The 13872-nt window shown below is 49.0% G+C and overlaps 1 protein-coding gene across 13 annotated transcripts in view; it reads left to right on the forward strand.

Moving 5' to 3' along the window:
- Positions 1–314: 314 nt before the first annotated feature.
- The window catches only part of DOCK7 (dedicator of cytokinesis 7), a 96941-nt gene continuing 83383 nt past the window's right edge, over positions 315–13872 (forward strand). For all 13 annotated transcript variants that reach the window (XM_027883072.1, XM_027883073.1, XM_027883074.1 and 10 more), the window contains exons 1-2: positions 315–428; positions 9606–9711. In XM_027883072.1, coding sequence (XP_027738873.1) covers positions 391–428; positions 9606–9711 — 144 coding nt within the window. In that variant the 5' untranslated portion in view covers positions 315–390. The remainder of the gene's footprint in view (positions 429–9605; positions 9712–13872) is intronic.

Genomic DNA, 13872 nt, shown 5'->3' on the forward strand with positions numbered 1-13872 from the left:
CCGGCTGAGAAGCCTTTTTCCCAAACCACCAGCAGGTCTCCATCAGTGCCGGGAACAACCCCACACCCGCTCCGTTTTCACATGGGAGTAAAGCGGCACCGCGGTGGGGACGAGAAGCACCCCGTGAAGTCTGTCCGAGCGCGGGGGAGGTCAGGGGGACGGGGTCGGGAATGGGAATGGGAGCGGTCCCTCCTCGCCGCGCCGGGCCCGCCCGCCCCGCCGTATATCTGCGAGGAGCGGCCCCTGCCCGCGCAGGGGGAGGAGGCGGGCGGGCGCGGCGAGCGCCGGGGGTGGGAGCTGCGCGGGCTGCGCCGCGCGGGTGCGCGGCTCGGCGGAGCATTACGGCGGCCGAGCGCTGGCCGGGCCGGCAGCGCGGATCGCAGCGCGGCCATGGCCGAGCGCCGCGCCTTCGCGCAGAAGATCAGCAGGTACCGGGGGCCGCGCCGGCCCGGGGGGGACGGGCCCGCTGGGGGGGCCCCGCCGCCGCCGCGCCCCGAGGCGGGCGGGCCCGGCGCGGCCCGCGGGCGCCCGCGCCCCGCCGGCCTCCGGGGCGCAGGGCAGGGTCCGCCCCGGCGGGACTGCGGGGCCGCCGCGCCCCCCGCCAGAAACACGGGGCCGGGAGCGGGCGCGGTGACCGCCGAGCGCGGGGCCGCCCCCCCGGGGCAGCTCCGCTAGGGGAGCGGGGGAGGGAAAAAAAAAAAAAAAAAAGGAGGAAAAGAGCCGTGGAATTCCGCTCCCGCTAACAAAGGCCGGCCGGGCGCTTTGTGCAGCCCCTCTCGCCGCACAATGGGCGCTTTCCTGCCGGCCCCGGCCGCCTCCCGGCCCCGCACCTGGAGCACCGACCTCCTCCCCGGCTGTAAAATGGAGAGGGAGCTCCCTTGGAGCGACGTCCTTTTGTGTGAGAGCGGAGCTGGCTCGCGGTGGCACAGCCCCTTGGGCAGGGCAGGGACTCGCGGGGGTCAGCATCCTCGGGTTTTCCAAAGTTCTGTTGTATTTTTAAGGAGGAGAATTTATAGAAAATTACCTGGTACTAGCAGGTTTCTGCAGGTCTGTGTTCCAATTTAGGCGTGTGGTTCCAGGTGGGAACACAGTTTTTCTATTTGGAGGTGAGACCAGGTAGCCTTGTGTGACTGTGGCCCCTCTCGTACCTGTAACTGGCAGAGGAGTGAAAGTGAGAACCATCGGTTTTGCCTGTGCTGCTCGGGAGACTGTGGACAGTAGTGAAAGCAGTATCATTCATGCCATTGAGTGAGAAACTGTAGGTACAAATAGTTGCAGTTACAGGAGCTGCAAGGGTCACGGACAAAGAAATAGGTCAAAGGAAAAGGCTGGGTAGGAGATAGAGGAGTGACATCAGTCCCACTCCACTCATGATCTGGAGACAGGGCTGAAAACGTTGATCCTCTCTCCTGGTTCTCTGCAGATTTTGTTGTGCACTAGCCAGGGGTTAATGTGACAGATCAAGGAATGGGGAAAGATGAATTTGCTGCCAGACCATTTTTCCTGCTTTTTGATTGTAGTCATAGAAATGGTCACATGAGAGACAAGTGCTAGAAGTGAGAGCGTCAGAGCTGTGCAGCCTGGCAGGAAGTTAAATAAAATGGCCCTGGGGTGACCACTGTGGCGCTCAGTGTTCCCGCCTGGTGCAGCGAGTTCATGGGGCCATAGCACAGAGGTGCCACCTCTCAGCACCTTTTGGGCTCATCCAGTCCACTCCATGTGTTCTCAAACCAGCCAAGGGGCAGCAGTGTGTGTGTGGGCAGAGGTGACCCTTGTGCCACATGTGGTTCACCACCTGTGGCTGTAGAAGTACCCAGGCGGTCTGCAATGAGGCTGCTGTATCTCCAACTCCTTTTTTTACACTTCTTTGTAAGATTGTTGTATTTCTCTCTGGGATTCCCCATGTTGCAGTGTCATAGTCAGAGAAACCTCAAGTTCCTGGTGCACGGGCTGCACGTGCAGTGCTTGTGAAGGCAAAAACTTGCAGTGTTGTACCCAGAGGTGCCCAGAGTGGGCTGTTGCCTTTCTCAGGCTGGGACAGAACATGCTGCTGTGACTGTTGCTGTTTCAGAGGATAAGGGATTTGAGCAAGCAGCATATGGAAGTCCTAGGAGCTGTGTTGGTGGCTGCTGGAAGCCCTCCCCAGTTCCATTGTTTAAAGGAGAATAGATCCATCCCATTTTCACACTCTGCCCTCCGGTTTGGCTTACTCATGGAAGTAGACATAGCATTTGTCTTATTCACAGGAAATAAGAATAAGACATGGCTTATTCTTGGTGCTGCTCTTGGTTTGCCTGATAGGCTGTGCTTCACATGGGATGTAATTCAGATCCATGAAGGTGAATTCCTTTAGTCCTACCTATCAAACAGCTGCAAGTCTCTAAATTGGTTGTTACTGTAGAGGTAGAAAAAGAAACATAAGATGGGCTGTCTGGTTCCTTGGGAAGACCGAGGACGTGGTCTCACAGCTCTGATTTACCACCTTTCTTCAGAGTGCTGCACCTCGAGGGTACATTCAGAATGACCATGCCTGGCCATTGCATCTGAGTCTTTAAATACTGGGGAGGGGCTATCAGTGATTGCCACAACAGTTTCAAAATATCTTTTTAGTACTATCTTTTACAAGGTATCTTCATGATTAGGGCCTGCTGGGTTTTCTGTTAGAAGGCTTTAAAAGCAGAACAGGTTTTTAGCCTGAACTTTGAACATCACAGGAACTTACTGATTCTTCTTGGCTCCATCAGAAGAAACTCCTGAGTTAAACTTACTATAGTGGGTTAATAATAGCTGAGATTTTGCCTGAAATTTCTATTTGGAGGTATGTTGGTAAGAAATTTTTTATTAAACTGAATTGGATCATGTCCCTCTGCTGTATCATAATACTTCTGTATGGCACATACACTGTTGTTTCCAGCTCAGTGTAAGGGCAGATGTTCTTCTGTTCAGTGCCTCTGTTCAGCTTGTGTGGTGTCTGGGGGACTTGAGGAGGGTTAGTGGGAGGCAGGATCCACACTGGCAGAAGTAAAGTTCACTCATTAAGAAGTTTCAGTAAAAAACAGTCAGTGTGTTATTCTTGAGGGGCAGGTTCATAAAATCCCAGACTGGTTTGAGCTGGAAGGGACCTTAAAGATCATCTTGTTCTCTGCCATGGTCAGGGACACCTTCCACTATCCCAGGTTGCTCCAAGCCCCATCCAAGCTGGCCTTGGACACTTCCAGGGATGGGGCAGGCAGAGCTTCTCTGGGCAACCTGTGCCAGGGCCTCACCACCCTCACAGGGAAGAAATTCTTCCCAATATGCCATCTAACCCCACCCCCTGGCAGTTTAAAGCAAAAACGGTCAGTTCTGTGTTCCTGACTGTCCCAGTCATTGAAGCATGTCGTATCCCAGCACTCCAGCCTTTCCAGGGCAGGCAGAGGAAAAGGTGTGCATATTCTTTTAGAGTTCAAATACAGAAAAAGAAGAAAAATCACCATTTAAACATCACACAACAAACACAACAAACACATACTGGACAAACACATGTAACCTTTCATCTGAACCCCTGACTCAGTGCCTTGTTGTTGCTCTTGGACCATCCTGAGATTAATTTATGTGGGGAATCCAGAGCTGCTTCTTTGGCCAGACCATCATCATTTTGGAAGTGTCTTGCCTTGAAAAGGGTTTTGGTTTTCCTTTACTGATTCCACAGTTAAAGAGGATTCTTCTGACTCGGAACAACACACCTGCCTTACCCTCTGCTTTGCTGCGTGTTTCAGCCTCACACAAAGCCCACAGTGTGTTTTTTACCACTGCTCTGCCTTCTCTTACTGAGAATTTTGAGTTTTCCTGTCCCCAGCTCTCCATGGAGTCTGGAGAAAATTGTTTTCACCTCATGGGTCCAGCCCCTTCCGAGGTGATTCTGTGTGAACAGGAACCCCACAGTGCCATGAGGTGTTGCTCCTTGGGGCTGGGGGGGTCTTCAGCAGAGCCCTGGCTGACAGACAGTCAGTGATTTGGAAGTTCCCCATCATCCAGGGTTCTTACATTGTAAATGGACAGATTTTTGGAGCAGACACAGCTCCTTGTCTTTATGGATTTGAATTGAGGGGAAAACACTTATTTCACTGCATTCAGAATGAGCATCTCATTTCTGCTGCAGCTCCCTTTACACCGATGGGGTGCTGTGAAAGGCACTTGTACATTTGTGTTCATTTAGAGCCCTTTTGCATCTCCTGTAGGATGTGCTGGGGAGGCTGGGGAGGCTGAGAGCCGCCTTTGCCCAGCCCCAGGTGCGAAACCTGCACCCAAGAAACCAAGAGCAGAGCTGTCACTGCCCTCCAGGAGCACTCAATCGGGACAGAAACCTTGTGGTCACAGCAGGATATTCATCACAGCTGGTTCTCTTCCCACATCCAGATGCCATTTGCATTGTCACAGCACTGTCATGGATAAGTGAAAGGATTTTTTAGCAGAAATTTCAAAGCAGCCATTTCCCATTCTCTCCCAAAGTCGTGTTGGCTGGCCCTGTTCAGCCACTCTGGATGTCTCATGTGGGAGTTGGCAGCACCCTGGGAAGCCCCAAAAAAATCCCTGACTACTTAAAGCAAGGGAGAAGACAGGGACAACACTTCGTCTCCAAGGCTGTGCTACAGAGCTGCTTCTCTGTGCAAGGCTTCTTTCTTTGGTTGTTTTTTTTTAGTGTAAGATGTGACTTTGATCTCCTGCAGAATCCAGTCCTGTCGTGATTTTCCCAGTCGGCTTTCTTGGGAGCTCATTCCCTTCGCTGCAGCCCAGGGCTGACGTTTCAGCCTCAATAATCAAATATTATCAGAAGAACACCACAGGCAGTGTTGTGTGGTGTTTTCTCTTTTAATCAATGGTGAGGAAAAAGGGAATATCTTATTGCTCATCTGTGTTAATTTAAGATCCCACACGTACCCCGCAGCAGTCAGGATCAGGCTGGGTATTTCCTCAGCTGTAAATCAAACCCTTTTCACTCCAAGGGGAAGGAGATCACTGGGAAGGAAACAGGACCTCGGGTTTAGGAGGGAGGATGAATCCAGGGCAGAGCGCTCCCTGGAGCAGCTTCCCTCATTCACCACGACTCTTACCTGGTGAGTCACCTGGCTGGAGCAGGGCTGGAGGCAGGACAGCCCAGGTGGAGCACGTAGGGACAGAGGGACAGGTCATCTCACTGCAGTGGCAGCACAGACACAGCCAGCCAGTGCCACTGGGCTTTGGGAATGCAGATCCAAGCTCAGCGACTGAGTATAGTAGGATAGATGCCTCCAGCCACGTGCAGTTTTACACAGCTGAGCAGAGGGTGATGCTTTCACTTTAAAAAGTAAACTGTGTGTAAATGCATTTTGCTCTGCTCCGAGGGAGAACAAGCAGCTTTGGTTGCACAGATGCCTCACTGTGCCAGGCTGTCTTTCTCAAGAGGCAAAGGGTCCCTGAGTGTGCAGTCCCTGCACGTGACACATGAGATGAAGAACAGGCAGGAGAAACAGTTTAGTAATTAGCAGGATGGGCAGGAACAATTTGCATTGCTTTTTCCGAGTTGGGAGGGCTGTGGAAAAGAGAGGCTTCCTTAGATAACTCAGTGGGTGATCCCGAGGCTGTGTCCTGACCCCCCTTTGCTGTGAAAGGGATCTTAACCTTGCTTGGCATAAGCAGATGAGTCTTGGGGAGCCTTTTTTTGGGAAGGCAGAAAGAAAAACTGGTATTTCCAGTGCACAGCTTAAGCTAAAAAAAAAAATAAATTAAAAAAAGAAGGAACAATTTTTGGTTCTGACCAGGCAAGCCACATAGAAACAGAAATGATTTCTGTGTGTAGTAAAGAACCATGGGAGTGCAAACAAACGGTTTCATTTTGGTATTTGCATCTCAGAGTACTTTGAGAATGACCAGTTTTGTTTTGCTTTAGAAGCCAGTTCCAAGGGGAATTTTTTTCCTCTTCTTTGTGTTGTTTTTTGTTTTTTTTTTTCCTATATGTGAACCATTGCACACACAATAATTAACCAGTGAAGAAGGTCAGAAATGAAGTGACTGGGGAAGATGTACTTCAAACACAGATATTTGAGAGGCTGTGGGCTGTAATTAATTGGAATGTTTGTCTGAGGATCCCAGGTTATGTGTTGAATATTAGATAGTTATTAAGGAGGCAGGTTTTTATTTGTCCTTTTAATTATCAAAGCTTTAATGGCTCTTTTGCTCTACCAAATTGATTTTTTTTTTCTGATTGGGTTTGGTGTAACACCAGTGTTTTTTCTGGTTAGAAATGGTGTTCAGGGTTATAGTGTAGCATGAAAGTCATGAATAGTTTGTCATGGACAAAAAACCTATAGATATTGAGGAGAAGGCAAGTGTGTTCATAGAATCATACAATAGTTTGGGCTGGAAGAGACCTTAAAGTTCATGTCATTCAAGCCCCCTGTCATGAGCAGGGACAATTTCCACTAGACCAGGTGGTATCAGTTTTAGGGAAACTGGGAACCTGTGTGATGAAGCAGTGAGGAAACAACCCTAAAAGTAGTCAGCTGTTTTTTCAATAGGAAGATGCTCATTTGGTTGTACAAAGGTTCTGCTCCTTGTCTGGAGCGAGTGATCAGGGTGAAGCACATCTGCTAAAAGGTGTGACTGCCAACTGGAACAAACACAGGAGAGCCAGCAGGGTGATCAGGGGAGCCCAAAGCCTGTTGCAGGCGCTGCCCTTGCTCAGAAGGAAGGCTGGGAGGGGAGAGGGGATATCTGGCAAGGGAAGAAGTGGGAGGAGAGCTATTGAACCTGATAATGTTGGCACAAAACCAAATGGTATAGATTACACATAAATACATTTGGTGATCAGATTACATTAGAAGATGGTTGCTAAATGTCAGACATGATGCTTTCCAGTAGTGAAGCAGGGTCCAGTACCTTTGTGAATGCAGTGATACAGGAAGGAGCCAGAGTGAGCTGTGGATTAGACTGCAGGCATGGAATAAGTAGTAGTAAGTCCTGCAGCCTTCACTCAGGAATTTTGAGGTTTAGACAGTATCTATTTGCTTCACGTGGAGAGAGGTTTGATTGGTACTTGTGGAGAGGCAGGAGTGCTTAAGACTTGAGAGTGATGATGATGTCTCGGTGAAACCCACTGGAGGTTCAGCTCTGACTTTCTGTGGTTATGTTTCAGGGCAGTTTTTAATATCCAGTGAGGTTATTAATGAGGCAGCAACATGGTTGATCAGTGCCAGCCTTCTGCTGTGCCACCTTTCTTGCCCTGTTGCACCAAATGCCCTCCTCAGCCGTGACGATGTGGGGCAGCACAGTCACAGCCGTGCGAGCTCCCAGTGCCCCTGAGCGACAGGAATTGCAGCTGGGCTTGGTTCTGCTTTACGCTGGAGTGTATTGACAGGCTGTGCTCCAAACGTGGCACAGCTCCCAGCTGAGCCCAACGGGCAGGAGAAGGAGGGACGGAGAACCCCTCTAGGATCTGTCCCAGAGCACGTCTCGGGTTCATGAGGAGCAGGCACTGAGTAACGTGGCTGGGCACGGCTGTGGTCTCACAGCTGAGGACAGGTTTCCTCCTCTGGCTGTACTTTCCATCTGGAAACAATGTCTCTTGAAAATGGGGAAGGATTGGCAGTTTTTCCTATGTTGTGCTGCGTGGCGAAATGTGGGTTCTGATTTTTCCTGCCAGGGCTCTCTGTGCGTCGTCAGGAGCGACACAAAACACACCGAGTGAGAGTCTGGTTTAAAGCAGAGCCTGTCTGCAACCCGAGGGCAAACTTTTAAATCATCAGCCACACATGCACGGTGCTTTCCATGCCAAGCTGCCATCTTAATACATTCCAAATTTTCCTACAAATGCCAGCAGCACGCGTGGTTTGTCCTCACGTGTGTGTCTGAGAGTGTGGGTGTGCACGTGGTGGGAGCAGGGGGGTGGTTTATTTCCTGGATGTTGTCTGTCCCCAGCAGGAGCTGCTTGGTCTGTTTTCGGAAGCCACCCTTCAGAAGTGAAAACATCAGCTCCTGTGGATAAAGGCAAACATGAAGGAAATGAATTCTTGCAACCAGAATACATAAAACTTTTTCTTTTCTTCCTTTTGCAGTCCACTTTTTTAAAAAGACAAAATAAGGCTTCCTCTGGCTAATCTTACGCCCATCCTCTGGCCTGAGGAAACATCTGATCTCCATGGTAGCCTTGGTTGTCCCAGCTAGTTCCCTCTTAGAGTTCCCTTCCCTTCCATGGACAGCAGTTGCCTCCATCTGCCTCCATTCCTGCCCACCAGCAATCCCAAAGCCAGGAGCCCACCCCTGTGTCAAGGTTTTGCTCAGGGGAGGTTTAACCATCTACTTGACAGGATTTTAGCAGCTTGTGTGCTGTGCTGGCACACAGCATGTTCCCCTGGTGAGATTAGGAGTCTCTCAGCCATCATGCTGCTCCTACAAAGGTCACTGATACAGCAGAAAAAAATCACCTGTGTCCTTGCAGCCTCATCATCTGTCCTATGGACTGGTTAGTGTCTCCTTGGATCTGGGAATTCTTCCTGGGAGCCAGAGTGGATGGTGCTGCAATGGGGTGAATGATGATTGGGAGTGGGTTTGTTACTAATAAATTGGTTTTGTCTCCTAGAGAGCAACACTCTCATCTTGGTGAGGTCCTGTAGGTAGTGAGCAGCTTTTCAGCAAAACACTTTTTTGTGGAAGGAATGTGGTGTTTTGGCAGGCTTTTGGAACAAAACCATTTCCACCATACTCAGAAGCTTTGCTATCCCTGCTGAGAGGAGCTGCAGCTTCCTGCTGGGCTACAGGATGGGTGTCTGGATGGCTGTGGTAGGGCTGGACCCGTGGCTCTTTGTTAACACAGTCCTTGACCATCAGATTTCCCTCTCTGTTGTGCTCCTTGTTCTTCCTTCCTCCCTCTGGTGGTTTTACCTACATGTTGTGTTTTCAGCTGTACCAGTGACCATGTGGTGTTTTGGGGAAAGTAGAAAACCCTGGAGGGACACAGTGTGGATTTCACCCTCCAGGCACGAAAGGACTGCTCTGTGTTTTTCCTTCCCGGTGAGAAAATTGCCCAGTGATGGGAATTCTCCTGGCAGAGACTGCAAGGCATTGTGACCTGCTAGCCAGTGTCCCTTCTGCTAATCACCACAGTCCCACCTTTACCTTTCCTATATGGAAAGGGAAACACTTTTTTGTTCAGTCATTTGATTCCTGGTCCCTTGTCTAACTGTGACTGCAAAACCCCAAAATAGGCAAGGATTGAAAATGCAGAGTAAAGGAGCAGCTGTGTGACCAGGTTTGGAACTGTTGAGGGGTGAGGAGAGCTCTTGGTAGGAACTGGAAAGACCCTGTTGGGAACAAGTTAATTTGTGCTTAGGGTCACATGCATTTTTTGCCACAGATGTGCACAAAAGAGCAGCTCACAAAAGGGAAGAAAAAGATAAATACCGTTAAGAACGTGCACATGTGAGAGTTCTGTGATTCCTGGGAATTCATTTTGCAGGATCTGTTCTCACCGGCCGATGACACCCTCATTCCAACCAGGTTTCATTCCAGCAGAGCTGTGAAGCATATCTGATATATCATCCTCATGGGGAGTCTTCTACAGAGATAATGCTGTCCCTGTCTCGTTCCAGAACTGTGGCTGCAGAAGTCAGGAAGCAGATCTCGGGACAGTATGGAGGCTCTCCACAGCTCCTCAAGAACCTCAACATTGGAGGCAGCGTCTCTCATCACACCACTGTGAGTAATGTCTGGAACATGGAGGGCTGGAGAAGGGCTGCACAGTTATTCTGGCTGCCATTTGGAAAGAAATTGCAGTGCTAGCAGGTTGTTGACCTGAGCGGTTCTGATAACAGAGGAAAATAATGCCATGCAAAACCCACTAATTTTGTAGGTCTCAGTGTTGCAAATCCGTTGGCATGGCTGGGACTTCGTGTTTCTGCAGAATCTCTGTAGGACCAGGAGCTCCCTTGGTCAGATGTTAGTGTCACCCTAGAACAACCTGGACTGGGCATTGAATTCCATGGGTGTGTGGTTCTCTCCATGGAGAGCTCTTTGCAAGCTCCTGCACTCAGGCTGCTGTTTTCCTGTCTTTCTTGTCACTCTTGAGAGTGGGACCACAGCAACTCATCTACTCTTCAGAGGTATTTTAAATGTTACTTTGCAAGTTGAATGTGGTTATTCCTCAGGAATGTGTATTTACTTACAAGTTTACAGTCCACTTTCAAGAGTGGCTGAAATGTAGGTTACATGATCAGAATCACCCTTTCTGAAGTCAACTTTTCATGTGTGGCCTGCCAGTAACCCTCAAAATTTATTGTGGTAAACATTCCAAGAGGGCAGCAAACTTTTTCAGACTGGAACTGTATTTTTGGAAGTGTTTGATTTTAGTTGTTGCTTCGGGTCATAGCAGTTTCTTTTGCAGCAGTCAACTTGGAAAACAAATATTACAGCATCTTGCTTTCTTCAAAGAGGCATGACTAGGTCGGGCAGGACTGGAAATGTGCCCTGAATTTAATAGTCTGTACAAGTGTTGAGAGTTTACAGCAGTTCTCTTTGGAGAAGGGTCCTGTAGTGTTTCCTCAGTTGTTCTGCCCTTTGTCCAATGTAATGTGTTAAACCTTTCTCCTGTGGAGCACAAATGTGTCCTTGGAGCTGCTGTGACCTCAGAAAGCATCTCTACATTGACCTCTGGCTTAGAAGAATGACTTCACTGCAGGCAGAGACTTTGACTCTGAGGAGATCCGGCTGTGCCAGAGGCACTGGGGATTGAGGAGGGCTGGAATTCCTGTCGTTTCCTGAGCATCAGCTGTGTGAGCACAGGGAGAGCAGGAGGCTGGCTTTGCCCAGCGTGGTGGGGAGTGAGCGCAGAGAGGAGGTTAATGAGAGTGGCGTGTCCAGCTAATGCCTTATCACAGCAGCTCTGCTGGGCTCTGGAGTCATAATGCAAAGCCCTGACTTGGCAGTTCTGGATGGTCTTTTGCATAATCCAGCATTAGAATAGGGAGGGACCTGTGCTATTAGCAGTGTAGGACTGACTGGAGCACTCAGGGTCATTGAATCCTCTTCCCTGCAGCAGTGGATAGCTGAGGAATGCACACTGGCTTTTGGGGACCCATTGGATGTCCATCCATGAGCTTCTGTGTGTCTCATGTGGTTTTACCTTGGAACAAGTTGGCTGAATTACGTTTCTACTCCACACTGCTTCCAGAAAGTGAGATCCCTTCTGTGAACCTCTCCAAGCTGCTCCTCACCCAGCCACGTTTTTGATCACTGTTTTTCCTTTATCACCTCCTTTTGCTCTGATTGTCTCTTCCACTTTTTCTTCCTATTTCTAAGGTTTTTTCCATTCTGCAATCATCCAGGTGTTCATGCTCAAGGCTTCAATCCTGTTGATCTTCACATGTAATTCCTAATGCAGGATCAGATTTGCTGGTCACGGTGCTGTTCAGTTCTGGTAGCTCTCATTATCCCATTGACATGGTGTTTTCTAGTAAATATATGCAAGAATCTATAAAAACACTGGAAAAGGTCATGCTGGCTGGAAGGAGGCTCTCAGCCTCTCCTATCAGACTGCATCGTGTGATGGCTGCTGTGATAAGCTCCTAGTTTGTCATATTAAATTTGGTGCTGAGCAGAGATGCTGTGCAGAAGCACGATTAACACAGAGTGATGGTTTGGAGAAGATAGTCTGGAGGAAAAGTCTACTCAGTTAAGTCATGAGTCTGTTTCCTGAGGCTGCATAACACGACAGAGATTTGCTTGCCTGAATTTTGGGTTAATTTCCCTCCCTTAGGCATTTGTCAGAATCTGCTGGGCCTGCCTGTCCTGGTTTAATAATCAGCATTATGCAGAGGAAAAGCATTGCTGCTGTGAAGCTGTGTTTACTCTGGAAAGGTTCAGCTTTGTGTAGCCACACTGGTTTGAAAGCCTAAAATAGGGTGCATGGTGTGGGAACAAATAGAAAATTCATGCTAAAAGATGTGGGTAGTTAAACAGTGTTGTGTGATTGGGTTGCACCTGAGTGTGTCCACAGTGGCAACACATTGCACTGTTGAGTGCACAGCATGGAACTGGGGGACTCCAGCCTGCCAGATCTCAAGGAGTGTTTGGACGTCACTCAGGCACATGATGGGATTCCTGGGGCTGTCCTGTGCAGAGACAGGAGTTGGACCTGGATGATTCTTGTAGGTTCCTTCCAACTCAGAATACTCTATGATTCAATGACTCCAAATGACAGTGCAGGTGTGGTCTCTCCTCCCCATCTTGCTCATTGTGGTGAGATAGTTCTGGTCCAGGTAAGGTCAGTGCTGATTCCCTGTTGACAGTTGTCACCAGCAGCTGCTTTTGGTCACTTAGCTGAGAGTCTTTATCACAGGGAGTCCAACAGAGACATTTTATGGAGAAATGGATATTTTTGTGAATGAAGAACCCTCAGCACTCTGCTTGGTTGGGCTTTTTGTTTCTTGTGCACTGTGCCAGTGCAGGGACATTCCCCGCTCCACAGACGTGCCTATGGTTGAACCTGGGATAAAAGCAAAAACCTGTCAGCTGAATTTTAGCAAGTCTCTTCTCTTTTGCCTCACAAGCAGCAGACAAAATGTGTCCAGAACTGTTTCTAATTTGGTTTCTAGTAGAGCTGGGGAGAAGACACTGCTTTCAAATGAGTTTATTATTGTCAGCCTCCGCCCTTCTGCCACTTCAGGAGCAGTTGATTTTAATTGCACGTTCCTCAAACCCCAGACACAGGTCCAAGGCCTTGGGAGGCTTTTCCTGTGTAACCTAACGTGCCGAGCTGGGACTCCTGGCAGGATGCAGTCCCTGCAGCTCTGAGCTTTTATTTTTGCAAACCAGAACAGAAGGCACTGACAGTTTTTGTTGCTGAGAAGTAGGAGCTGGTGAGCTGTGAGAGTTACGTGAGGGAGGGTTTATTTTTTGAAGTTACTTTTGCAAGTCTCTCTAAACCCACTGGTGAAGGGAGTGTTCATTTGCACCCTACTGTTTGTGCTGTGGGTTGTGAGCCATGTGCTGTGCTCATCTTGGATGCCTCCAGAGGTTCAGTATTCCCTCGTGGGAGCTGGTGCTTCTCACCATGAGTCCCCACTGACTGAGTGCACTGAAAGCAGAGAGGCTGCACTTCCTTTCAGAGAATTCCCCAGCATCTTGCAGGATGGGGAATTTGCTTTGTTTGTTTGAGGAACCGGACTGTTTACTATGGGCCATTATAATCCCTCATGACTAACCACTTTCTTTTCTTTCCAAGTTTGCTTTTTCTGTTGAGCAGCTCCTTGTGGTGCCTGTCTCCCTGCTGGATGCAGCACTGTGGCCAAAGCCTGACTGTTCTCTCTGGATTTCTGCAGTAATTTTACCTGGATGAAATTAGACTGTGGATTGCCAAAGCTTAGCAGAGTTACTGAGGAAGCAAAAGCTTTCTCTGAGTCTCGGTGTGCACACCTTGGTTTGGTGTTTGGTGTCTGCTTCTTGTGCTGCTTTGAATCACAGAAACAGAGAGTGGTTTGGGTTGGAAGGGACCAGTCCCAAACCTGCCATGGCAGGGACACCTTCCACTATTCCAGGTTGCTCCAAGCCCTGTCCAGCCTGGCCTTGAACACTTCCATGGATGGGGCAGCCACAATTCATGTGGTGTAAGAAGAGCAGAATTTTGGTTTGTATCTGCAAATAGACTCGTAGTCCATTTTTCCTTTGCGTGTGCTGTCCTTTCATGAGAGCAGATGATGCTGTCAAAGGACAGAAAATAATCATTGGATGTCAGGACCTCTCTTCACTTGGAGCCCAGCTGTTTCTTTGTCTTGTTCTGCATTCAGCAGCTTTTTTCTTAATGATGTTTATATTTTTAAAGTTAGATAAAGACTTATAAAATCTTGTATTTTTTTTTTCACT

This window comes from Empidonax traillii, unplaced genomic scaffold, assembly GCF_003031625.1.
Source record: "Empidonax traillii isolate 1590-97213 ecotype Southwest subspecies unplaced genomic scaffold, ASM303162v1 scaffold118:size1038473, whole genome shotgun sequence".
In the NCBI taxonomy this organism is placed as follows: domain Eukaryota; kingdom Metazoa; phylum Chordata; class Aves; order Passeriformes; family Tyrannidae; genus Empidonax; species Empidonax traillii.